This window comes from Miniopterus natalensis, chromosome 12, assembly GCF_054644295.1.
Source record: "Miniopterus natalensis isolate mMinNat1 chromosome 12, mMinNat1.hap1, whole genome shotgun sequence".
Lineage (NCBI taxonomy): Eukaryota > Metazoa > Chordata > Mammalia > Chiroptera > Miniopteridae > Miniopterus > Miniopterus natalensis.
The window spans coordinates 59,166,144-59,194,016 of NC_142092.1; the positions used below are offsets into that span (position 1 = coordinate 59,166,144).

General features: G+C 41.3%; 1 protein-coding gene across 1 annotated transcript; it reads left to right on the forward strand.

Annotated features, from left to right (window-relative positions):
* The first annotated feature begins 23 nt into the window (after positions 1–23).
* On the forward strand, positions 24–23,152 carry STOM (stomatin). Its single transcript, XM_016213748.2, has 7 exons — positions 24–169; positions 10,634–10,737; positions 11,967–12,039; positions 13,111–13,193; positions 15,912–16,115; positions 17,013–17,147; positions 21,171–23,152. Exons 1-7 carry the CDS (start codon positions 109–111, stop codon positions 21,363–21,365), a joined length of 855 nt encoding a protein of 284 aa, XP_016069234.1. The 5' UTR covers positions 24–108; the 3' UTR covers positions 21,366–23,152.
* The last annotated feature ends 4,721 nt before the right edge of the window (positions 23,153–27,873 follow it).

Here is a 27,873-nt window from a genome sequence, read left to right on the forward strand (position 1 = left end):
CTGAAGCCTGAGCCTTAAGCCCCGGGTCATTCCTTGAGGCTCTGGCTCGGGCTTCGGCTTCGGCTTCGGCGATCGGGACTCCAAAGAGGTGACTCCGGCTCCCGCAGCATGTCTGAGAAGCGGCACGCGGCGGACACCCAAGCCCGACGGCTCCCTGACAGCTTCAAGGGTGAGCCCCGCGTCCGGGACGAGGCCGGTGGTGTTGCCCGTTGCCCCCTGCCCCTCCCTCTCCCTCTCCTCAGAGGCAAGCCCTAGCCCGGAGGTCCAAGGCCGTCTTCGCTGTTTCTTGGCTGTGCGACCGCTGCTCAAGGCCGCGGTTTCCTCACTTGTACTCCGAGAATGACGAACCCTGCTTCGCTGGCTGGGGGTCAGGTTTAGGGGAGTTAGGGAGCAGAGTGAACGGTGCGCGCCCCGCACGCCGCGGGCGCGCCAACAGCAGGGCGCGTTTCCAGCGCGCAGAGCCATCGCCCGGGCTCGCGTTATCCAGCCGTTGCCAGACGCCAGGCCCTGTGCCAGAGCTTTCGGTTCATTATCTCCGGCAAGGCACCCAGGCGAGGAAATGCTGAAGTGACTTGCTGCGGGTGAGTGGTGGAGGCGGGGCTCGACCCCGCGCCGCACGCCAGCGACCCCGCGTCTTCGCGGTCTCCCGACTCCCCTTTCCTTCCCGCCCGCCCCCTCTGAGGCCTCTCCTCCGCCCGGCCTTCGCCCCCGCCCCCGGCGTGAGCCCCCTCCTCCGGAGCTGGGAGGAGCTCCTGCCCCTCCGCCGCCACGCCCGGCGGGTTTCACGTTAGAAGCAAGACCGACCCGCGAGGTTCGCCCCCTGCTCCCGACGCGTAGTGGGGCCATGTTTGCAGGAGAAAAGGAGGAAGTCTCTCTTTGGCATTTTTCCCGCATTCTTCGCCGCTTCACTTCACGCCCCATCCTTGCCGCTCCACTTTGTCCTAGGGACCCGCTCTAGGGGCTTTTGTCCCTCACAAAAAAATTCTAAGTTCGCCCCTCCCCCTCTGCCCCCCGCCCTACCGGGGCCTTCGCGGCCTTGAAGGCAGAACCCGTGCGGGGCTCGATCTTGCCCCCCTGTGAAGGAACTAGTACCTTTGAGAAAGCTGTCACCTTGAACCATTATCGGCTAGCTGCTTAGGGGGGTCATGAAGAGAGGCGATCAACCTCCCAGGGGTACTGGTTCCCTCCCCGGGGCTCCTAGCGACCCGAAGGAATTATTTGTATGGATGGAATTGCAGGCAGGATGACACAGTGAAAGAAATTTAGGGGGCTGGGTGCGCTTTTCCAGCACCCCGACAAAGAACACCACATTGAGCTCATCTGTTCTGATCGTCCGTAAAGCCTGCCTTGTCCACCCATCCCACATAAGCCCCATTTCCCACTCCCAGTGATCCTGGTCTTTAATTTCTTCCCAGGAGCATGGGAAGAATTGTAGAAATCTTTATCGCTCACTCTTCTCCAGTGAGCACCTTGCAGAGTTACCTTCCCAAGTCAGGAGTGTAACAGAGAGGATATACTTGGAGAAACTGATACTCAGGTTAAATAACTTACATGTCACAGTTTATGTGGAGCCATGTTTTAAGTTTGGATTTGACTGAACATAAAAAATTTTTTTAAATGTCGCATCTGCTGTTTTCCTGGATAAGAAAGTGGGCAGGTCCTTTTTCCAGTACCCCGACCTCTTGAATAAGACAGCTCTAGAGAGCTGCTTCTGAGGGAAGTAGTGGAATATAAAAGCCTGAATTCTGTCCCTTTTATGTTTTGCTGGTAATTAATCTTAGGAACATAAATATGACCAAACATAGGGCAAGACTAGTTTTTCTTAAAGCCAGTGCATTCATTTTGTAATGAAATAATGCAAGTGGATTGTAAAGAAATATGTTATAATTAAGAGTCATGTCAACAGAACAAATTCCTTTGGGAGAATGTCTGAAAGTAAGCGGATGCCGGGGACCAATTGGTTTATTTCAGTTGTTACAGTCATCAGATTGGGGAGAACTTTGTAACTTCTTCAATAATTAATCTAGTTAAACCATCAATGGTCATAAATTAACTCAAACGGAGGACCAAGTCTACAAAAGCTGACATTTATCTGGTTTTTTAAATGATCAAATAGGTTCTTGGTACCACCTGATGGTTTAAATTTTACACTGTAAAAGACAGTTAATGATTACTTGGTTAGCTTTGAAGAAAAATAATTTTTAATGTTAATAAAATGATAGAGATTAGATTCAAAATCTATATTTTAAGTAGGTGTGGGAAAACATATTCCTGAAAACTATCGTAACCACAGAAAAGTGAGCATCTGTCTGTCTTTCTGACATTCTAGGCATACCTCTATCATACACAGTATTATAATTATCAATTATAATCACTTTATTAGACCAGAAAAGCTTTTGAAAACAGAGATTGTGTCCTTTGCTCTAATAAGTTATATATCAAGTACATAGTAGGTTTGCAAAAATGTTTGTTGAGAGAAAAAAGAAACAGGAGGGAGATTAAGATCCTTCATGGAATAAATCACATTGTTAAATGTCTGGTTTATATTGGTGGGAAATTTTTCCTGTCTATAGTTTTTTAAGTTTATTATAACCCAAACTGTTGATTTTAGGGTGTGAACATCATGTTCCTTATTATATGTTCTTATTACAGGTAAACTATTTGTCTGGATAGTGTCAAGAAAATATATTGTACCTAATAAGTAATCTCCTTTTAATTAAAATGTGGAAAGAGAGAAATTAGATGTTACAGTCAGGAGAAAGAAGGAAGTGTCAATTCTCTGACGCACACTTATTTCTCCATTCTTTTTACATCTTTGTCCTCTGGGGCTGGTAAAAAACTTGAGCCATAAGCAATTTGGCCTGACATTTCAGTAGATTAGTCTTAAAGATACAAACCATAAAATGTCTGTTCTAAAGTATCAATGAAAACTGTACCAACCTTATTCAATTGTGAATGTGCACCTGTGTTAAGCTGATGTAGTATGGAGAAATAAGAGTGGAATTTAGAATTCAAAGATCTGAATTGAGATCTCAATACCATCACTTACTACCTGGGTCACCTTGCGCAGGTCTCTCAACCTCCAGAGTAAATTCCTCATCTATATATTGAGGATATTTTTCCATTGCTTTTTCAGAGAGAGTGGAAGGGGGAAAGAGAGAGATAGAAATGTTGATGTGAGAGAGACGCATCAATTGGTTACCTCTCACTTGAGCTCTGGCCGGGGCCAGGGATTGAGCCTGGAACCGAGGTACATGCAATTTTACATGGAATTGTTTTCTTAGTTTCTCTTTCTCTTTTTTTTTTTTTTTAAATATATCTTTATTGATTTCAGGGAGAGGGAAAGAGAAAGAGATAGAAACATCAATGATGAGACAGTTGTCATTGATCTGCTGCCTCCTGCACACCCCTCACTGGGGATCGAGCCCACAACCGGGGCATGTGCCCTGACTGGGAATCGAACCACGATCTCCTGGATCCTGGGTGGATGCTCAACAGCTGAGGCGCGCCTGGCCGGGCATAGTTTCTCTTTCTGATAGTTCATTATTGGTGTATAAAAACTGACTTCTGAATGTTTATTTTATATCCTGCTACTTTACTGAATTCATTTATCAGTTCTAGTAGTTTTTTGGTGGAATCTGTAGGGTTCCCTAATACACAGTATTATGTCATCTGTGATATCGCAGTTTTACCTCCCAAGATCACACAGCTAATAAGTGGCAGAGCCACTCTGCAGGGATTATGCTGTACTGCTTTAACAAGGCCAAAATCTCATAAGAAGACAGACATTGAATAATTAACAAGTGTGTTAAAGGTTGTTTAGGGAGGAATGGAGTACTATAGCAGATTAGGAGAGGAAGGCCAATTTAAGACTGAGGGGTTCAAATTTAAAATTATTGAGGGTACTCTCACCTATTTTTTCCCTTTATGGCTAGAAACCTTTGAATGAAGGGAAGCTACAGAAAATCCTCAAGATGCTTGGGAAAGAAAATTTTTAATTTCCTTATTTTCAAGTTAAGCAAAGGATTTCCTTGATTTCAACTTTTATTGAAAAAATCATTCTTAAAAGGATTAGTCCATTTCCATTCCTTAGTATCTCATGGTAACTGCATTTTAAATTTTGTGACTCAGATCACATAATGCTTAATCAGTATCAGTTCTTTTGGTCTAGTATATATAGTTATAGATGGTTAATAATAGGAAGGAAAAGCTACAGTCTTTCAGTCATGGTTCTTTACTTAATTCCATCTGGCCTGTAGCCATTCTAGCCCAGAGACTAATTTTTTCCTTAGAGGTTTAAGGATAAGGGCATTCAAAGAATTGTAACCCTTGCCTAATTAAAATAATCATTTGGAAGATGGGTTGGAGTGTGTGCTTGTTTGTTTTGCAAGCCTCTGCCCAAGTGAGCTGCAAGTTGTGATTTCCAAGTAGATACTATCATTTTTTTCATCATATATTTATTGTGACCATAGTATGCACTAAACTCTGCCTCTCTCTTACCTCTACCTGTTTTAATCTTTCTGTCTGCAGGATGCCACCTTCATTTTCTTTTATTTTTTGGTCACTCTCCTCCTTACTCTCTTTCTCTATTTCTCTTATTTTCCCTTCCCTCCTCTTGTTGCCTTTCCTTCTTTGTCTCTTTCCTCTAAAATTCCAGTCATTTGAAGAACTGAGTTATAGTAAAATTTTGATTAATTGAAAACGTATTTATGTTTACATACTTCATCTGCTCTTTTGCCTGTTTTCACCTTGAATTTTTATTTATCAGGCCTGGTAAAGACCTTGTTTCAAAACAAGCAAAGGAAAGAGAAACTGGGAATCTGGGAAATGTACCGTTAATTGAAAAGCTGGAAGAAAGATCAAGTGTATTATTTGATTTATGAAGTCCTCCTCCTCAAAGAGCTAGCTGTATGACATAGAACAAGAACAGGTCTAACTCTGGCTGACTACCTGTTTTTGGTTTTTTTTGGTTGGTTTTAATCCTCACTTGAGGATATGTTTTATTGCTTTTTAGAGAGAAAGGAAGGGAGAGAGAGAAACATTAATGTGAAAGAGAAACATCAATTGGTTGCCTCCCATACCTGCCCAGATCAGGGATCAAACCCACAACCTAGGTATGTGCCCTGACCAGGACTTGAACCCTCAATCTTTTTTGGTGTACAGAAGGGACTACACTCCAACCAACTGAACCACCTTGCCAGGGCAGCAACTGCCTGTTTTTGTATGGCCCACAAGCTAAGAATAGTTTTTTACTTTTATAAGTGTGTGGATTTTTTTTAAAAAGGAGATGATTTTGTTACACATGAAAATTATCTGAGGTTCAGATTTCATTGTCCATAAGTTAAGTTTTATTGGAACACAGGCATGCTTGTTCGTGTATTGTTGTCTGTGACTACTTTTGCACTACAATGGCACAGTATTCAGTAGTTGCAACAGACTTATGGCCTATCAAGCCTAAAAGATTTATTTTCTCTCTACTTACAAGAAAAGTTTGCCAAATCCTGGCATAAGATTTCTGATGAGGAATAGTAGTGGTCCCAAAGAACACATATCCTGAATGTATGTGCTTTTAAGAAAAATTTGAAAATTTCCAAGGCTTTTTCATCTTTACCTACTGTTGCCCCTTAAAAAGTGCTGTTAGAATCAGCTAGCAGCCCAGCCAGGCGTGGCTCAGCGGTTGAGTGTCGGCCTGGGATCCAGGAGATTTTGGTTTGATTCCCGGTCAGGACACATGCCCAGGTTGCGGGTCTGATCCCCAGTTGGGGGCGTGCAGGAGGCAGCCAATTGATGACACTCTCATCATTGATGTTTCTCTCTCTCTCTCCGTCTCCCTTCTTCTCTCTGAAATCAATAAAGATATATTTTAAAAAAAACAACAGATAGCATGTGCTTTTGAGACTAAACTCCTAGCTATCCTATCTTTCCCCACCCAAACTATTCTTGGCAATTTACATCATGAAATATTTCACCTGTATTCCAGGAAAGGGGGAGGAGAAGATTGTCCTTTATAGGTTGCTACTTGTGTATTTCAGTAATTCTTTGGCTTATCCATTTCTTTGTGTGTGTGTAATAATGCATATGAATCTGTGTCAGACTTCCAGATATTGTGTAAGACAGGTTTCTGGCCTTTCCCTGAAGAGGAAATTCACTATCTTTTGAACTTTAGAATAAAGTGGCATTAATAAGTGGAATGTATTATTCCATGTCATTTCCAGTACAAGTGCCAAGTTCAGTAGACATTAACGTAAATCAGCTAACATGGGATCATTAATACCATACAGTGCTCTGAAATTATGCCCTTTATCATCTTGAAAAGAATATTTCACTGCTTTTCCAGTAGCTAACCAAACAAAAATTACCGTACAACTTGTGTTGTTGTTTTTTTATTTGTTTCATGTTTTTTTAATTTGTTTTCTTTTGTCTCCTCCCAGAAAGTCTTTTGCTTTATTACTTTTGTGCTCCTGGAGGAATATTTTATACCTACCTGACAGATTTTTGTAAACATTAGAAATAATGTATATAAGGAGTTAGAGCTTGTGGCTGACATGTAATAGGCATTCAATGAATGGTTTTTATTAGTAATAGTAAAAGATATCTCCAGAATAAGAGAAATTTAAGAATTATGCAGTTTCATCTTTTCAGCAAAATTTGTATACATAATAAAGGTTATGGAAACTTTGCTAAAAATATATTCAGTGCAGCAGAGTTTCTAATTGAGAAAACTGGACACAACCTCAATGTTCATCATTATGAAAGAATGGAATATTAGTCATTTTTATTATTTAGATGTGTACATATTGCTGTTTAGCCTGTAAGTGGTAGGTAACTAAGGGTTCATTATGGCCTGGTGGAGTTTAAACTTCAGCTCTCTGAGGAATGTGATTTGCGTATATTTTCGAGCTGTAACCAAGTGGGGAAGAATTTTGAGGGTTGAAAATAGGATAGTTTTATTTTAAAGACACTAGAATAATATGAAATGATGCCATTTCCCCAGTGTATGCACACTGATTATTTCTAGCTGAGCATTTGAAATGTGAAAGACCAGTCCCAGTTATCAGAATATCCACTTAATTTGTTGTTTTTCTTAATCTGTAATTCTATATACTCATCTAGACTTCTCAAAAACATAATGTGGCAACGGAAACTGAGGACACGTGCACACACACACACACACACATACACACACTAGGCTAGACTTTCTGGCTTTTCCTACTGTGGATAATAATTCAGTAATTTAGTAATTCAATTCATAAATGAACTTCATGAGAGTCTTAGAATATCCAAGCCTCACTCGGCAGGAGGGAGGCATGAAGTACGGGGAAAATTAAGTGGTCTAAGAGGCTTTTATCAAAAAAGGTAAATACTACCTATTTTCCCGTTTTTATTGTGAAAATTTGAACACTTGAGTAAAGTAGGAGGATTACAGAAAACTGCCAACCATATTTATTCAGCATTACCTCAACCCTACAAAGCCAGTCTAATTATCTATTACAAGTGAAGAAACTAAGGTTGAAAGAGGTAAAGATCACATGACTAAGAAGTAACATAATTTAAATGGAAAATTAGATGCTCCTTATTCTCAGGAAATCTCAGTCTAATAAGGAATCTAAATGCACACTAAATTAAAGTATTAGGCAAAATATAAATGCCGTTAGAAAGGTTAAAAAAACACTATCAAGATTCAGAGGCAAGAAAATACATCCTGCTGGAAAGCTTGGTAAGATTTTATTTTATACCCACTGTATGCCAGTTACTGTGCTAAACATTGAGAATATAAAAATGAATTATAAACATTCCTGCCCTTCCAGAATCTGTAGTCTAGTATATTTGGGACAGATATGGGAGACTTGGGGCAATACAGGGGTATTTTAGAAAGCACCAAGAGCTGCCACATAAGTCTTTGTGGCCAGTCTGTTCCTTGTTTGGAATCCATTTCACTTTGGAAACCTAGGTCTGAATCTGGCAAAGAGCCTTGAGACTATCTTTTTCTATAAATAGATACCACTGGAATTAAGAGAGCTTCCTCTGTAAGAATATCATATTTCACTCTCAGAACTCCTCTTTGCTTCCCAGTTTGAATATTGCCTTAAGAAAGTGCTTCAAACACAAAACTTCTTTAATGAGTATTTTTAATTTTTTTTAAATTCAGAGGCAAAGGGTCAGAGTGAATTGATTTAGAACATGAGCTTTGGAATAAGATGACCTATATTTGAATCCCGGGTCCTCCATTGTGTGACCTTGGGAAAGTCGTGTTGCTTCAGTTACTTCCTTTGTAAAATGGAATTAAAAATATTTTACAGGGCTTTGTAAGCAGCGTATAATGAACTGTACCTGGTGCATAATGAACCATCTAAAAATGGTTATTATAAGTTATCATAATACCTGATAGAGGCTTCTCCACAAGCAGCACTGTGGCTTGGAATAGTCTCTTGGTGAATATGTGTATTCCCCCAAAATTATAACTTAGAAATCTCCAGGATTAACTTAGATCACTTTTATTTAAGCATGCGTAAGGATGTTTGCCCCACACTACAACCCAGGATCAGAAGACTATAAAGTCATAGATGACCAAAGTGCACCGTGTATTTCTGGTTTCTCATCCTGTGTTTTGGAGCACATGACCTGGATGCAACTTGTGTCTCTCTTTTTCTCCCGTGCTCCCAGCCATAACTCTGCTCATTTTTTGGCCTCCTGTCTATTCAAAGTGTTCTCTCACTGCCGTCGTTGCCCTATCTTCTGAGTAGTGATGTGTGCCTGGCATCTCTTCTCCTCTTGCCAGTTTCCCTCCCATTATTAAAACAATTCCTGGAAATAGAGCAGAAACCTGTGGTTGATAAGAAAAATGATAGTACCCCTCTGTCCTTCACAGAAAAAAACCTAATAATGAGGAAGACACTAGATACAGGAAGTGGAAAGAATTTCCTAGGATGATAGTGAAAGGCAATCACAGTGACAGCTGGGCGCACCAGCTGAGGTAACAAGTCCAGACATGACTCTTTCTCAGAAGATGAAAACTATTTTTCACAACATGGCTTAGCTTTGACTTGCATTTCTATATTCATAATATAAAATTTGATATTGATCTAATCAAAATTATGATGTTATCGGAAGGACGGATATATTTATGTGGGGGAGAGGGGAAAAGAGAGCAGTTGTTTTCCATAGTGGAAAGTCAACAGATAGTGCTTAAAACTGAAAAAGCAAGAAGTAACAAAATAAGCAAACTATTTGAAAACATGGAAATAAATACCAAAATAGCCCATAGCAATTGCCTTTGAAGAAGGAGAAATTGGAAGAGGTGAGCAGGGGACTGCTCTCCTGTGCTAATCTTGTAGAACTATTTTACTGTTTTAACTTGATAGAAGTATAACTGATTAAAAAAAAAAAAAAAAAAAGAACTAGAATAGAAAAGGCGTGAATGTATAGCAGCAGAGGCTAAAAAGGGTTAGGGTTACATCTAGAGTTAAGAAAAGTAAGTTACAAATTTTATTTATTTATAAAAACATATATAAGGAAAAGGATTAGAAGGCTATTATCTTTAGATTGTGTAATTTTTCCGTTTTTATTAATATGTTTTTATTGATGTCAGAGAGAGGAAGGGAGAGGGAGAGAGAGATAGAAACATCAATAATGAGAGAGTCATTGATCGGCTGCCTCCCTCAAACCCCCCCTGGTAGGGATCAAGCCTGCAACCCAGGCATGTGCCCTGACCGGGAATTGAACCATGACCTCCTGGTTCATAAGTCCATACTCAACCACTGAGCCATGCTGGCCAGGCTTCCCCTTTTTATACTTTTCTGAATTTTTTGCAGTGGGACATGAATTATCTTTTATGATCAGACAAAAAGCCATTTCATGATATAGAAAAGTAAGACAATTAGAAATGTGAGAGGAAAACTATGTACAAAGATGTCATTACAGCATTTTTATAATCCTAAGAAATCGGAAACAAGCTATCTAATCAGGAAATGTTTAATAAATTATGGTGAAATATTTTACAGGTGAAATATTTTACAGTGAAATATTTTACAGGTGTCAGTTTTTGAAAAGAGAATCTAAATGAGTTTATCTTCATATATCATAAGGTTTTCACCTTTAATTATGCTGTACCCTCTGCCTAAATGCCCTTTTCCTTCCTTCTTATTTCTTTTCATTGGTATTTTCCTGAGCCATCATATCCCACAAGAAGGCCCTCTAACAACCACCATTATCACCTACCCACCCCACCTCACCCCACTCCACTCTCACCTCCATCCCAACTGTGTGAATTACTGTTCTGTGTTTTCAAAATATTCTGAGCAGATAATCTATATCTGCACTTACCAGCTGGTATTATTATAATCTATATATCTTTCCCACTAAACTTTAATCTTCTTGATGGCTGGGATTGGTCTTACTCGCTTTTACAATTTCAGTACAAAGTACAGGGCATAGTCAATACTTGGCTGGATAAAGAAAAGAATAATAAAAATACGTGTGTCATTATGTTAAGATTGTTATAAGGAGTAGATGGGAAAATCCGTGTAAAACACCTAGGATAATGCCAAGCACAGGCCTTCAGTGAGTAATAAGGAGGACGATGGTGGTGGCTGCTCTAGTAACAATAAGAGCTGTGTATTTTTTGTTTTCGCAGATAGCCCCAATACAGGCCTTGGAGCTTGTGGATGGATTTTGGTATTTGTCTCATTCTTGTTCACAGTCGCAACTTTCCCATTGTCAATATGGATGTGCATAAAGGTAAAGAATATTTCATTCGCATCTGGAAAGGTGTCAACTCCTAACTACAGAAACCCACTTTGTATGTACATGTGTGTAAGAGAGACAGAGATCATACTGGCCTGTAATTCTTTTTCCTTTATCTCTCTTTTGGAAAATTCACTCTAGTCACCTATTATAATGGACTCGTGAAAGTTCTTTTCAGCCATAGTTTAGTCAGTCTTCCCAAAGGTTAAAGAATATCACTATCGGAAGTTTTCTGTAGTCTGGGATATGGATGGAATGGTCCTATGAGAAGTTCTCCAGGGTCAGGATGCTGAGGTTTGACTGCTGGCTCCATTGTTTTTGGTGTGACCTTTGCCATGTTTCCTCACCTGTAAAATGGGAGGAGGAAATAATAACACCTACTTCATAGGGCCCTTATGAGGATGAAATGAATTAATGTATTTAAATGTACTTGTTGCAGTGCTTGGCACATGATAAGCACTTCCTAAATGCTGGTTATTTTTTCTATAATGTTATTAATACTTCGATAAATGACTATCATTTACATATTCCTAAAAAGATAAAATGTGCTCCAAGAATTTTCAGGTAAGTTTATTATTATAATTTAAGAAATCAGGAGACAAACTGAAAACTTCAGCTTTTTTTTTTCTGTATTAATAATGCATGAGTAATTGAATAATGTTGACAGCTGAGAAGTGAGGTTGTAGATTTGCTTCTGTATATTATTCTATACTGTCCAGATTTTTTTTTTTTAATCCTCACCCAAGGATATTTTTCCCATTGCTTTTCAGAGAGAGTGGAAGGGAGGGAGAGAGAGGAACAGTGATGTGAGAGAGACACATCGATTGGTTTCCTCCTGCACATGCCCGGATCGGGCCTAGGTATCAAGGCTGCAACTGAAGTATGTGCCCTGGGCTGGAATTGAACCTGGGACTCCAGTCCACAGGTCAATGCTCAAACTGAGCAAAACTGGCCAGGGCTCTACTTCCCAGATTTTATACAGTGGATATCTATTGCTTTTATAATTAGTAAAAATAAATAAATAAATAAGTAAGTAAGTAAATAAATAAATAAATAAATATCATACTTGGGGGTATTAGACATTGGACATATTTGTAGATATAATCTGGATTATAGAGAAGAAAACATGTAACCTGTTTAAACCAGAAATATACATTTAAAGAGCTGTGCATATAAATATTTGTATTCTTCATATTAAATTATTATTTATGTTTTTAATCTAGATTGTAAAAGAATATGAAAGAGCCATCATCTTTAGACTGGGTCGAATTTTACAAGGAGGAGCCAAGGGACCTGGTCAGTACTGGGGTTCTAGATTTGAAGACTGAAATTTATTTCTTCCTTTTATTGATGTGATTTCCCTTATAGGTTTTCTCTGTTACTTAGAAGAGTTCTTCATGTAACAAGTTGTATAACAATAGCAGGGGTGCTAGACAGTCTTGCTGGAACTACCCTTTCCTTCCTTTCCCCTCCTCTTCCCATTTGAGCTGATAAGATTATTGTAGTCTAGGAGTAGCTACAGCAGTAAAGTTTGAGCATGAGAATCCCTACTAAAATAAAGGCTTTGAGTCATTGTTTTTGGCAAACTTTGATTAAGCTCCTACTCTGTTCCAGGCTCTGAGAATTCATGGGAGACTGTAACACAGTTCCTGTCCTCAAGGATCTTACTGTCTAGTGGTGGGACACCAACAAGGAAACAGATAATTTCAGTTCCTTGTGATAAGTATTATGATCCAGATAGCTGTGAAAACCCAGAGAAGAATGACTGACCCAAACTAGTAGGATGAGACAAGGCTTTCTGGAGGTGACAACTTGGCTGAGTCTTGAGGCATGAAAAGGTATTAAGGGAGGTATTCCTGCCATAAATAGCAACATGTACAAAGCAATATAGAGGAGAGTATTTCGGGTTCAAGAAACTGCAGGTCACAGCCCAGCCAGAGTGGAGAGCATGAGGAGAGGGGAATGGCTGAAGAGGTAAGCTGGGGCAGGTCATGCAGAACCTTGTATGGCTTGCTCAGGAGTTTGTATTTCAGGAAAGACTGCTCTGCTTGCAGCTTAGAAAATGGATCAGAAGTGAGACACTGGAAGAAATCAAAAGATGACTTGGCAAGTGATTGCATTGGTCTAAGTGAGAGCAGTGATAGTCACAATGGAGTAAGGAGATGAAATCCATTGCATTGGTAGGGACAGTTAGGGTTGGGACGTAAACAAGAGGAGTAAAGGATAACATTCATAGCTTCTGGCTCATTCACTGAGATGGATTGGTGACTCACTGTCGATTAGGTTGATGCTATTCGAATTGACAGGTGAAGTAAACCATTTAGGTGCTGGTATCTCTCTGTAATCCTCTGTGGATCTTTGTTGCAGGTTTGTTTTTTGTCCTGCCATGCACTGACAGCTTCATCAAAGTGGACATGAGGACTGTTTCATTTGATATTCCTCCTCAGGAGGTAAGGTGATCTTTTGCTATGAATAACTGAAATACCATGTGTGAAAGTGCTTGACAATGAGAGACAGCATGTGTAGTGGTTAGAGCATAGGTTTAGAGCCTATCTGCCTTCACCATTTTCTAGCTGTGTGACCTTGAGCAAGGTTTGCAATTTCTCTGCCTCAGTTTCCTAATCTATAAAATAAAGATTATAATAATAGAACCTAATTTATAGGTTCCTTGCTTTTTCAAACTATTTTACAGATATCACAGTTGAAACTGCAGAAAGTATATAGTTACTGTGAGACAAAGGAATTCCTCTGGGCTACAGTGGTAGAAACAAGACAAAAATCCAGCTCTTTGGATTCCCCATCTGGTGCTTTTTCCACAACTGCATGCTAAATGCATTCTGCATTAGCTCCCTCATGGCCCTTGAAGTAGAGATGGCCATCCTGGTACTTATGTCTAAGGAGGCATAATAACTATTGCAGACTGAAAGCCTAAAAACATGATGAAGGGAAGGACAGAAAGTTACTGTCAGTACTTCCTGGCCAAAAGCCAGGTATCCAACAGGGCGGTGGAGCCTAGCCTTGCTGTCTTCTCTTGTCACATAATCCAGAAACCTGCCTTGGAACTTCCTTGCTGGTGCTAAGCCAAGTAGTTGGTGAGGTCAGATCTCATAATCCACACATATGTAGTGACCAGAAATCATTTTTGCCCCCAAGAACAAGACTGAGAGCATTGCTGTATTCTCTGCATGTTTTCCCATCTTGCAGGAAAGACTGACTCTCAGAAGGAGAGTAGCCGGGTAGCTGGGAATCCTGGCATTTTCCTCTATAAACACTGCAGGCATCTGGCAGGGTTGCTGTGTGCTTCTGCCTTCCAACTGCTCTCTGCTTTCCTGCCAGCTGCTGAACACAGAACGGATTGGAACTTGGCAGGCAGTCCTTTTTCCAATCCCCTGTGAACTTACTGTGAGAGAGATAAACATGCTGCCTACGATAAACAGTAGGAAGAGAGGCTACAGCATTAGAAAGCTCTGGCTGTGGCAAAGTCACTGTCAAGAATTTGTTTAGAAATTATACACATTTTCCCATCACATCGTGGGAAGGAATTAACTTTCATAGAAGATGGTAATGTACCATACATTTATTTACAAATCTCCCACTTCTCTTTCAAGTTAGAAGTATATTTAGATTCCTAAAAAAAGGATTACTGCTTTGATCTGGCAGGACTAAACAGCTGTGTAATATAATTGTCATTACTATTTTCTATTTACATAGCTCTTAACACATTCAAGAGGGCTTCCTTCACAAACATTTTCTTATTTGATCTTCAAAGAAATTTGTGTAGAATTGGGCAGTATTATTAGCCCCATCTCACAGATGAGGAATTTCTAGTTCAAACAGTTTAAAAGGTAGAGGTCACCGAAAGGTATAGGCAGAGTTGAAACTCCAGGTCTCCTAACTCTCACTCCCATGCTCCTCACCAATCACTATTCCTCCGGCCACATTTCACTTTTTTTTTACTATATTTTTATTGATTTCAGAGAGAGGAAAGGAGAGGGGGAGAGAGAGAGAGATAGAAACATCAGTGTTGATGTTTGAGACGAACTGCCCTAAAGAAGTTCATAGTCCAATAGAGAAAGAATGATGTAAATAAATAATGTCACTGCAGTGAAGTGTGAAGGGAAGGGCATACTCTGCCAAGTGGGTCAGGGAAGTTTCACAGAGAAAAGGACACTGGAGCTGTGACTTGAATGCTGAGTAAGAATGTGCTCAGCCTGATGTTATGAGGGGAAGAGAGAGGGCAGGGCATCCAAGCAGAGGGGACATCCACATAAAGACCAGGGAACATGGAACATGCTGCGTGCAGGAGTCTACACCTCGTCTAGTATAGTGTGGACAGGAGGGAGTGGGGAAGAATGAGGCCAGAGAGCCAAATGTCAAAGGGCCAGGTGTCAAAGGACTTGTATACCAAAGTAGGGACTTGTCCTGTAGGCGGTAGGAAGCATTGGCACATTATGATTATGTCCTATGAAGCATCTTTATGTAGCATGCTGTGAAGATATTTTTACCCTGACCTTGCCCTATATAAACATTCCCCATTCACATTTTGTTCTAGTAATACTGTGCTACTTATAGTTCTAGTAATACTGATAAGCCTAGGCTCTCCCACACACATTATTTTCTCTGCCTTGAATACTCTTTCACTCTACCCTCCACCCTCTCAAAATTTTTATTTCTTCCTTCAAGATTCAGTTCAAGTATCACTCCTGCCACCTACAACTGCCCACTTTTTGTTCCTTAACGTCTCCCTTGATTCCTTAGCCTCTTTGAAAGTAGAAACCAAGGTTTTTCATACCTTTATCCCCAGTACAATGCCTGCTACTGAATGGTGTCTCATTTGTTGAATGATTGAAGGAGGTAATGAAATTAATGAATAACTGAATGTACTATATTAAGATTTTAAAGATTTTCTGATGCTTTACTATAAGGGTACTAATCCCATTCATAAGGGTTCTACCCTCATGAGCAAACCACCCCCACAACCAAATACCAACACATTGGGGATTAGGTTTCAACATATGAATTTTGAGGGAACATAAACATTCAGTCAATAGGACTTACTGAAGAAAATAAGCTAGACTTATAAGAAGTTCTACAGAATAACATTACTTACTGTTATATTAAAGAAAAAGTTGGTTGACAGATGTAAAATTGCTTCCTTTATATTGTAGATTCTCACTAAAGATTCAGTGACAGTTAGTGTGGATGGTGTGGTCTATTACCGCGTTCAGAATGCAACCCTGGCTGTGGCAAATATCACCAACGCTGACTCTGCAACCCGTCTGTTGGCACAAACTACTCTGAGGAATGTCCTGGGCACCAAGAACCTTTCTCAGATCCTTTCTGACAGAGAAGAAATTGCACACAACATGCAGGTGAGGAGTGCACCAATGCTGTAACTCACTAGAAATTGAAAATGGAAGCAAAGGCTCAATGGTTGTTTGAGAACTTACCAGTTCAAAGTTGGGGAACCACTGGTCTTTTTTCCTTGTAGAAAGGTCTTCTCAAACTTGATGGAAGGGAATGTTTTTCACACAAATAGTTTATGAGTAATAACACTCAGGTCATGCATTATTTTTTCCCTCCAGTGTGTATTTATTTTGCAGAATTAGTATTAACCTTTTCTTTAGCATAATAGTTCAGAGGCCATTTGGCATGGCACAAGTGTTGTTACAGCTATATTCCCTGTGTGAGTCCCATGACTTCCCTGGTAAGTCTTATGCTTTCCAATGTTGCCTGAATAATAGATGATGGATTAAACCTGACCTGTTAAAAAGCACTATAAAATCTGAATTCTTATTATTTGTATAGATTTCATTGTGTGTAAAATCTATGATTTTATTTGATACCCACAGTAACCATAGGAAATGAAAGTAGGATTTCATTCCTACCATTGTAAAGGGAGAAGGTTGAAGCACAAAGAAGCAACATGGCTTACATGGAGTCATATTAGCTTGGGAGTCGCCTGGCCACCTGTTTTAATAAGTAAAGTTTTATTGGAATACAGCCACATCTATCAGTTTATGTATTATCCATGGCTGCTTTTGACCTACAATGGCAGGGTTAAATAGTTGCAGCAGACTGAAAATCAATAATTACTATCTGGCCTTCTTAGAGAAAGTTTGCCTGCGTTAATTATCTTATAGTAACAGAATCAGACTCAGCTCCTCAGTGAACCAGCGCCTTATCTGCTCCCAGTCCCACTGTCGTCAGCAACCTTAGGCCTCTGGACTGGGGCTGACCATTTTATTTGCTTTCTCTCTTCCTATCAGAGTAGCCTGGATGATGCCACTGATGACTGGGGAATCAAGGTAGAGCGGGTGGAAATCAAGGATGTGAAACTGCCCGTGCAGCTCCAGAGGGCTATGGCTGCAGAAGCGGAAGCATCCCGGGAGGCCCGAGCCAAGGTCTTTTTTTTTTTTTTTTTTTTGGTAGTCTGTTTTTCCTATTGAATTTTTGTTTTTAATTACAAAAAGTAAAACATGTTTGTTTAAAAATTAGAAATAATCCTGAGTATTTAGTAAAGATGAAAAGCCCTCCCTGTCACTTCAAGTTGTATCTCTGCAGAGGTCACTCCTCTTAAGTTTAATGTATTCACATCCAGATTATCGTTTGGGCTTTATTTGGGTTTTATTTGACTAGGTTGTTAGACTATTGGCTTGTCTGTTTTACAGAAGTAGGTCACTCTATACATATTGCTCTGCACCTTGCTTTTTGCACTCAGCGTCGCGCGGGCTTATCAGCACATACAGAGTTACCTCTTTTCTTTATTAAGTGTCTGTCCTGTACTTTATTCTCCCAACTCCCTCTAAGGGAAAAATTCGGGCGACCTCATCATTTTGCTCACCGTTCATTCCTTTCTTCTGTCTCCTTTCATTCTCTCTCTTTTCTCTGAACCTTCTTTCTTCTTCCTGTTTCCTTTTCTTCTCTCCTTTTTTGTCTTTCACTTCTTTCTTTGATGTCTGCTTTTCCCTCCTTTTCATCATCAGCCCTGCCTATGTCTGCACCCTGCAGAGATGCAGGACCCCTCTGAGAGGTGCTGAGTGCAGTATCTGCTAACCTAGCCCAGAGAAGAGGGTTCACTGAGATGATAATGCCGAAGGACACAGGGATATCTCAACAAACCGGAGGGTAGGAAGGAGAGCTAAGGAGAGCCAAGGAGAGCCGAGCCTCCTCAGAATTGTAGCCAGGGACCCGAAATGAGTCAAGACTGAAGAGAGTAAGTCATTTCACTTCCTGGGCCACATCTCACTGCAGATGGTCTGAGGCCGGGACTCCCTGGCTCCAGTTGAACACTGAAGGAGGCAGGCTAGCCCTGATTCCAAATTCACAGCAGAGAGATTATCTTTGGTCCGTCTTTGGTCGAAGGGTAAAGCCAGGTGCTAATCAGGTCTCAGGGCCCCTTGCCTGTGAATGCGTGGAGAGAACAGAGGCAGTTTTGGTAGGAGGGGTTACTGTGGACTTGACAGATCCCTCAAGACACAAAGAGCAAGCAAATTTGTTCTTGTTAGAAAAATAGCAGTAACTGGAGATAATTGTCTAGCCATAGAATCCTGCCCTTTTCTTAGAATGTCCTTTAAGCCACAAATGGGTCACTATAATTTCGTAGCCAGCCCCAAATAGAATAGTAGTTCATTTGACACAATACATCCAGAATTTTCTGCTGACCAGAAATTTTAGGTTTTTCTAATGTGATCACTGATGCTTGCGATGCTAACCTGGTGACACTGCAGAGCCCCCAAGTGCTTTCTCTCAAAATCATCACATTTAGAAGACTAAATTATATTTATGATAATATTAAATATACCGTACTAGAATCTAATTATTTTGAAAATTGGGAATCACTTATACCTAGAATATGTCATTAACCAAAAGCCCCAGAACAACAGAATTTGTCATACATAGACTACACAGAATATCAGAGCCCAAAGAGTCCTTAGAGATTATCTTCTGAAGGTGACAAATACCTGGCCCAGATGCTGCTACTCCACCCTCCTATTCCCATGCCAGTAATTAACCACAGCACAGTTTTCCACTGAGCTTAGACTTGACCTTCTATAGCACTCTAGTTAACAATCAACTGCTTGGAATTGGCTCTAAAAATGAAACTTATTTGCCATCCCACTATTCAGATGAAAAAAAACTGAAGCCTAGAAAAGTTAAGTGATTTTTCTCAAGGTCTCACAGTCTGTTAGTGGCTGTGGAAATTAGAATTCCCCTCTGCTCCTCACTGCCTCTTCTGAGACTTTCCAAAATGGACCAAGCCTCTTCTGCAAGTGTTCTCACCAGTTAGGAAAGAGAGTTCTTATCTTCCTTTTAAAACAATAAGGAGATAAACAAAGCTCATTAAAATTCTGAATTACCGTGCTCCCATTTGGATGGGGCTGTAGGGTTGGTCTGGAAGCAGTCCCATGGACCCAGGCAGTGGCTCTGTCTGTCTTTAAGGTTGGAGCCAACAGTGGGAATCATTATGAGTCCAGCCCTTCTGTAAAATACAGAAACCCTGCAGCATCCATAAGGCCATATATTCAAAACTCCATATTCAAGTTCTCGTGGAAAATGGGGGATGGGGGTCACAGTTTCTAAAGTAAATAAATTGCAAAGGAAAAGGATAGGAGAAACTATAGATTAAAAGACTTCAGAGAGCCTGACCCGGCGTGGTTCGGCGGTTGAGCATCAACCTAGGATCCAGGAGATCGTGTTTCAATTCCTGGTCAGGGCACATGCCCGGGTTGCGGGCTCGATCCCCAGTTGGGGGCATGCAGGAGGCAGCTGATCAATGACTCTTTCGTCATTGATGTTTCTATCTCTCTCCCTCTTCCTTCCTCCTTCTGAAATCAATAAAGATATATTAAAAATTTTAAAAAAAGATTTCAGAGAAAAGTTCAAGTTAATTAGGCATCAGGAAAATACAAATTCAGATCCCAAGCAGATGCCACACTAAACATCTATCAGAATGGCTTAAGAGAGAGAGGGAGGTACTTGTACTCATATTTTGTTGGCGAGAGTATAAATTGGTACAACCACTTTGTAAAACTGTCTGGCAGTATGTACCTAACAGAAATGCACTCATTTTTTTACAGAAAGCATGTCCTAGACTATTCACAGCAGAACTTTGTAATTTCCCAAACTGGAAATGACCCCAGTGTCCATTGCTAGTCGAATGGATAAGTGTGGTTTATTCCTGTGAAGGAATACTGTACAACAAGGCGAGTGCACATACAAGTGCTCCTGAAAATAATTTGAGAGAAAGGAGCCAGTCACAAAAGAGGACAGATTCTCCACCAGTTTTACAGTATGTTAACTGAATCTCTTTAAAGTTTTTAGATCAACTCTTAGTGACTTGAAATGTAATCTCTTTTGTGCTTGCATTACCCCTCATTTCCTTTTTCATAATTCTCAGGAAAATGCTTGAGATGTGCTTTCAAGCTCCTTTTCTGGGCCTGGTCATTTATTACTTGAGAGGGTGGAGTGCAAAAATATAAATCACCTTTCTCTGCCCTTCTCCCAGACCTGGACTGCAGAAGGAGACAGCAGTACCAATCTCACATACTTGAAAATGCCAGATTTTAAAATGATGGTCTATAGTATAAAGTATTGATTGACATGGGATTACTGCGCATTTGGCAAAAGCCCGACATACCCACATGTATCTTGCTTCGCTTTCTAAGATCCTATCCACAGCATATACTTGGCCCACATTTACAGTAGTATTGGGTTCACATCTTTGGCAGCTAGCTCTGAGCAGCTTTTCTGTTAACAAAATGTGTGTCTAGCCAGTGGGTCTGGCTTCCCTGCCAAGAGATTGCATGTTGATTCGTAGTGGGAGATGAGGTATCTTTGCAGTTGGTTCATTTCCAGACAAAAAAAGTGCCTAATTGGACATCTGAGATGACATGGAAAAAATCAGAGCCCGCTGACCTCGAGGCAGGGTTTACTGTGCACTCTCTGCTGTGCTCTCCACGGAGCACAGTTACAGGATTCTCGTCTAGCATACCTGGCACTTGCCCCTTCTCACAGACTTAGGTAAAAAATAATAAGGTGGTCTTTCATCAAAAAATATTTTTAGTGATCATCAGCTTTCAGTTAAATAAGGTCCTCTTTCCTTTCATCGAAATCCAAGAATTGGAAATCCTTCTGACTTGCAAAAAGATGTATCCAGTCGTTAAAGCCATTCACTTTCTCAGCCCCCACACAGTGTTTTGAACTGTCCCTTTGTTTGGTGCCTGGAAAGTGGGAGAAGGCAACAGTAAAAAAGTCTGTCTTGACCTCCAGCGCACACTCAGTTATAGAAAAAAGAACATGGAAACTGAGCATAGGGAAGTGGATTTCCTTAAAACTATTCTGGCATACTGCCTAGAAAGTTTTGTGATTGCTGCTTGACACCTGCTGTTTTCTCCAGTTTGACCTCTCCTTGGGTTGTTCCACAGGTCATTGCAGCTGAGGGAGAAATGAATGCATCCAGGGCTCTGAAAGAAGCCTCCATGGTCATCACTGAATCTCCTGCGGCCCTTCAGCTCCGCTACCTTCAGACACTGACCACCATTGCCGCTGAGAAAAACTCCACGATTGTCTTCCCTCTGCCCATAGATATGTTGCAAGGCCTTGTGGGAGTAAAACACTGAGGCATACAGGCCAACACAGAGATAAGCTCTTCCCTTCTGAGGACGAAGCAGGGACCAAATTAGTCTTTCACCCAGAGGAGAGAGTAGGTGGAACTCTGACTATTCTCCCTCACTTTCCTTTTCCTTGTGTTGAGTGTGATGTTCTTAGGTTGTATAGTGATTCTAGCAACAGATAAAGATTGTTAGCTTATAAATACTGTGTGAGAGATTTCTATAAGATAATCAAGTATTTAAAAGTCCATATTTTTAGATCATTGTGTAATACATTAAATCCCTCGTTTTTTGACTTTCATTGAGTCATTCTACACCTTGTTTCAGGAGCCAGGCAAAGCAATTTACCACCTGACACCCTTGGCTGGACAAATGCTTTGCGAAAAACAGTGACCTTAAGCTACAACCAGCTTCTCTGGGCCACATGTGCCTTACTTCCGGGGAATCTTACTGAAGGAAATTTTCTAACATCCATTTACTTTCTAAACCCAAACCATGTTTCAAAATAATCCTCAATCGAGACTAGGCATTTTCTTGCGAGTACCAGTCAGCTTTGGAAGAAGGTCAAGATCAATGAAAACCTTTGAAAGACTTTTAAATCCACTATTATAGAGGTTCTTTTAAAATAATGTGGGCATTGTTTTTTTAACTTTTTTGAGTCTCTTTATGAGTCAATGATTCCCCTGTGGTCTGTCTTTCAAACCAGATAAATACCTGTTCACAAGTGCTTTTTTCTCACTTTTGCCTGTTTTCATACATCAGGTCCTAAATAGTTTTGATTTTTAAAATAAAATCTTCTGAGTCCTATAAGCAGTTACTTTTATAGCCACTTGAATAGCTTAAGGACTAATACTTCTTAAAAATATATCTTCAGAAAACCATTATATTTTACTGTCTTGCATGCTATTAACTATTGTACACTGAAATATCTCAGTTACTGATCCCATTCATTCAGTAGTATAAAGAATTCACAGTATATTGGGCACGTAATATGCAATGAGCTGGGGAAGGTGCCGTCAGACTTAGGATATTATGTAGATGTATATTTTCCTCATTTTCCTGCTTGGGGTTCTTTTCCCGTCATACATGTTGATGCTGAAAGAGGAAGTGGGCAGCCCTTTTGAACCACAGTTGCTTAATCTGTGGTATTAGGAGGCACCTTCCATTTCACAAATGCCTGTGACCTGAGCAACCTGGCATTCCTCTTACTGGTCTGGAATTCTGGCTGGTGACATTTGTACCACTTCCTTGAGGCTGAATTCACCTAGAGAAGCCTAAGAATAGCTGCTTCCTTACCCAGAAACACTCTTCCTATCTGTCCTTAACTGGATTACTCTGTCAATCCCAGCCTATGAGTGTCTCCTCCCCTACACCCCATTTCCAAGCTTATTTTAAGAAACCTTGAACCACCATGTATCCTAGTTCCTGGCTTAGTTTATTAGGTATATATGGAACATTTTGACTTGGAACTCAGGTGGCATTTATAATTTGAAAATGATTTTATCTCTTGTGAGGTGGCTCACCCTTGACCACAGAGAACCAGAAAACAGCCATATATCCTGGCTGAAAATCTCTTCCCAGACTTAGAGTAACAATATTTTCTTATTCCTTGAGTTTTCCTGTCTCCAGATGCGAAACAATCTCTGCTTTTCTGCCTTGTGGGTTCATAGCCCAGGAGTCTAGAATTAAATCACCTGGGAAGGAGGTAGCCTAGGGTGAGAGTGTGAGGGCAAGAGTGTGTGCCAAGTGGCCTCCCATCCCAATGCTGTACGTAATAAAGAGCGCACATTTCCTAACTTTCTTTGGGTGTGAGCCTGTTTATTCCCAAATTTAGTGTGTGTGGCTTTTGTCTTTTAGAAGTGGCGCTGCAGATCTTCCCGTCCCCGTCCTGGGCTGCCTGCCTTGGCTTTATTGGTTGCTCTTCAAGGGCCAGAGGAAGAGAGGCTACTGTAGTCCATCTCCCCCTCTGGTGGACCTGCCCATACATTTTCCTGGGGAATTGGAGATCCATGCACCCCCTGAATCCTTAACTGCTTTCACGTCCCTTTGCCTTAATCCAAACAAAATAGGACTCACTTCTTGCTGTCACCCAGCTAATCACAGGTATATCCTCTACTTAAAAAATAATAATAAATGATAATAAAATGAATGGGTGTTACATGCAACATTGCAACATTCAATCTTTGAATGTCTTGAATCAATGGCTACCATTTGTGGAGCACCAGGTACCCTGCTCTGTGCTCAAATATTTGTACATACTTGTACATACGTTCTATCATTTTGTCCTCAAAACAGCTCGATTGTCCCCATTTTACAGATAGGACACTGAGGCTCAAAGGTTAAAACTTACCCAAAACCGCATGGTTGGCAAGGAACAATGCTAGGATCAAACATGGAACTGTCTAATGACAAAGACTCAGGGTGTCTAAATGCATCTTCATGGGACAGTGCCTGCCTCCACCACCACCCATATACATACCACCAGCAGCAGTCATTTTATATGCAGAAAACAACTTTGCAAGACTGTCAGAGTTCATTTGATTAGAGAAGCTTTGCATTCATGCCCAAGCAGGCCTTAAATTTGAACTTTAGTTTTGGACCTTGAGACCTAGGCCAAATTTCAGTCCAGGTGAAGGGAATAGATTGGGGTTTTGTAATCCTAACAGAACACACTAGCCTAAGCTGGAGGAAACCCGGCAAGGATCTTTAAGCTATGTGGCTTTTAAACTGTTATTTCTGTGAATTTCACAATACCACCAGGTCTTCCCAAGTTTGCTCAGCTAGTAAATAGTGAGCCAGTAGTTTTCAAACTTCTTTTTAGCAAAATCCCCCCATTTTCTTTCCCAAAAGAAACTACACTGGTGAAAGATTTAAAGTATCTTTTATCAGGATAAATTCTTAAATTCACATTTATAACATTTACTTAATGCCAATCAACGAGGCTTTAAAAACAAAAATAGTAATCGAAGTCATAAAAGGCAATTGCAGTCTTAAATCAGGGTCTACATTAAATTAATTTCTCCTTTTTGTTTCAAGTGTCTGATAATTTATTATCACTTTAAAAGTGGAATTTGAATCAAATATTTGTAAAATCACTGAGGTATGTCATAGAATTCTACAGACCCCAGTTTTAAAATCACTGTTCTTCAGTGCTTTCCCCACTACATCAATGAACTTGTAATGCGACCTTAGATAGGTCCAACTCTCTGAGCTTCATTTGCCTCACCTGTAAAGTAAGAAGCTGGACTCCACTTGTTTGAGAATGTGTTGGAAACTATAGAGCACAAATTTGCATACAACTTTGGGGGATGCACTGACCCCACCACTCTGCCTATCCAAAGATTTAGGAACCCCTGGACCAGATAATCTCTAAGATCTTTTTTAATTTCAGCAGCTCTGGGCTCAGATCAGACTGGGATTTGCCATAGGGGTGGGGAACTTCAGGCCCGTGGGCCATATAGGGCCCTCAAAATCACTGGGTCTGGCCCTGCCAAGGCAACTGCAGGTGGGACTTGAAATTCAATAAATCTAGGAGCTTTTTTCATAGCTAATTTTTAAGTTGATAATTTTGTATGGCCCACAAATGTTATAAATATCCAAATGGCCCTGGGCAGAAAAAAGTTTCCCTACCCTTGGAAGGATTCACACTTGCTGATAGGATACAGCCCTTTTCAATCCACCCTATAACCAGAAGAGTTTGTTGAGAAAGAAAGTTGAAACCACTGATACATCTGAGGCTTTAGAAAGCTCTAGAAAGCTAGTCATCACAATGGAACTAGGAATCTACCATTAATAATTCTGGAAAAAAAATAGGCTGGAAGTTAAGTCCTCTGAAAATTACTAAAAGACTGTAAGGAACCATTGCTATTAATTATTTTCAGCATCTGGCCCCTAAAAAATCTCCAACAAAATGGCTGTCTATTCATCATCTGTTTACCCCCTGCATCCATCCTAGCAACCATGACTTTGTTTAGGGACCTCCCCCTTAGAGCTCTCACTTCAGGGGAAGGGGATTTCAACCCCAGATCCCAGGATGAACCTAATTGTCCCCTGGATAAGTCCCTCCCCCTAGCCCAGGATTCTGTCAGGAATGGTAATGTGACCCCATATGGGCTCTCGAGACCAGAGGAGAGATTTTCTGTGGACTGGGGGACAGTTCCTCCTTTCTTCTGGGAAAACTTCTAGAAACAATCCTTCTCTTCCTCTGGACATTGCCATACATGGGAATGCCTACACACAGTCCACTACCAGGTCCCGAATGGCAGAGCCAGGAGAATCGACAGGAACCCTGGACAGACTCATTGGTTTTCCCCAACCAGGAAGGCCCCCCAAACTCAGCACTACCAGGTAGGAAAGCACACGAGTATGCTGATGGTTTAATTGGGTGTGAGTCGGTTTTCCATTGCTTACAGCCAAAAACAACCTATCTTTACCTCCAAGGATATAGCCTGCTGTGAGCTAGGCTCTTTAGTCTTACAAACAATGGTGTTGTGTTGTTGTGTTTTTTGTTACCATTTTGAGCACTGAACATGGGCCAGGCATTGTACTAACCCTAATCTCCCTCAATCCTCAGGAAAACCCTTAGTGTGCAGGCACTGTTCTTACCCCATTTTGCCGCTAAGGACGCGACCAAGAGCTGAAGTAAGATCACACTGCTGATAAGTGGTGGCGCTAGAATCGGAACCCAGGTCTGACTCCAAAGCCCAGCTTTGAACCACTGTTACACCCCCGCCAGTTAGATGCTACTTTAATACAGAAGTGCCATTTTGCAGGTGGGGAAACTGAGGATCCTAGAAAATTTTCTATTATATCTCTAGTGCCTTGCACACTGCTTTGCACAACGTACACAATAAATACCCGTTGAACTGAACTGCCCGGGGTAGGCCAAGGATCCAAGCCGAGGCCCATCTCTTGCCGAGAGGCGCCCCCATGGCACCTGTCGTGGCATTTCACAGTGACTTCTCCATTGTAGATGATGAAGTCCAAGGTCTCTCAAAAATTGTTAGGAAAAGAAAATATGTGGTTGAAGTGATAGCGTTCCTGATTCATTACTTTGCCACTGAGAGAAAACTGTGAAGTCCGAGAAATTCAGTTGTTTCTGCAAACTTCTTTTCTCAGGGCATAGCAGAGCTCTCTCCTGGGCACAGGCACCAATAAATGGAAATTAGCCAATTCACCGCCTTGAATGCCAATTAATGCAAATAAAGAAAGCAGGTTTTGACCTCCCGCAGGCTTTTAGCATGTGAGAGGGCTTTGTCTGGACAGGCCTCCACCTACCTGCCCCTAGCAGAGGCCCTAGAAGCTCCAGGTGGCAAACATAGCTTTTGTTCTAGAACTTGGCACTTGTCAAGTGGATTGCTTTGACCTTGAAAGCAACCATTTGGGGTAAGTGAGGCAGGCAGGCGTTACAGGGTCAAGTCCAAACCTTAGCATGGAATTCAAGGCCCTTCACAGACTCTCCGCTTTGAGGTCTAGCACTCCCTGCCTTCTGCTCCAGACACACCAGTCTGTTGTCTGTCCCTGAGGGTGACATCCTCCCTTATAGCTCATCTCTCTACTTGCTGCACACTGCCTGAGATGACTTGACTTTCCCACGTTTCACCCGGAAAATTCCTTCTTCACTACCCTTGTCACTTCTGCGATGAATCCGAACCTCTGCAGGTAGGGCTTGTGGGGGATCTATACTTTTAAAAAGCTCCCTGGTCAATTTGGCTGATCAGCCAGTTTTGAAAACAGTGTAAACACACACACACCCTTCCCACCACATAAACCCTCACACTGGTTTTTGTTACCTCATAACTTGGACGGGAATGGGGCTGGGGCTGGGGGTGGCATGGAACAAAATGAGGAAAATGCAGTGAGAAGAGACTATAAGAAGGGAGGGGAGGGGAGGGGAGGGGAGGGGGTCTGATCCCCCAGCTGTTCCTTGGATGGGTTTGGAACCTCCATGAAGAAAAGGTGTAGAGGCACAAGTTCATGGAAATGTCTAGGAAGGACTTTGTGACAATCGGAGCATGAGCAGAGGGTCAGGGCCCAGGGGACCAAGTGGGGCAGAGAGGAAGTCCCTCTCCCACATCCCAAAGGCTGCAAACTTTGGGAGCCTCCAGGGCCCCTCCTGTGATAGCAGCTGCAGCAGCAGACATTTGTCCAGAGCTTTGGGGTGACTCGTGGGAACCAGAGGGAGCAAGGAAGGCCTAGGCGGGTATTACAGGGCGTGGCGGCCATGAGAATGACCTGGCCAACTTTCTATACAGGGAACGAGCCCTAGCTGCTGGCTTTGAACTGCATCCCTAAAAGTGCTCCGAGGCCACACCTTGCAATGACCGAGTGTCCTGGGGAGATGAGGCCCGCCACACCGCCCCTGGGAGACACACAACTCCTTTGCTGGCTGATTTGACTCTGGCTTAACAACAACTTTGAGTCAAAAAGATATTTGTACACCATCACAGCAGCATTGTTCACAACAGCCAAAAGTGGAAAGGCCCCGACTGTCCGTCACTGGAAAATAAATATGTGG

Bases quoted from the DNA above. Each gene is read 5' to 3' on its own strand.
- STOM (XM_016213748.2), top strand. From the start codon at position 109: ATGTCTGAGAAGCGGCACGCGGCGGACACCCAAGCCCGACGGCTCCCT. The intron at 10,738-11,966 runs GTAAAGAATATT...TTTTTAATCTAG, and splicing joins CAATATGGATGTGCATAAAG to ATTGTAAAAGAATATGAAAG. The intron at 17,148-21,170 runs GTCTTTTTTTTT...GTTGTTCCACAG, and splicing joins CCCGGGAGGCCCGAGCCAAG to GTCATTGCAGCTGAGGGAGA.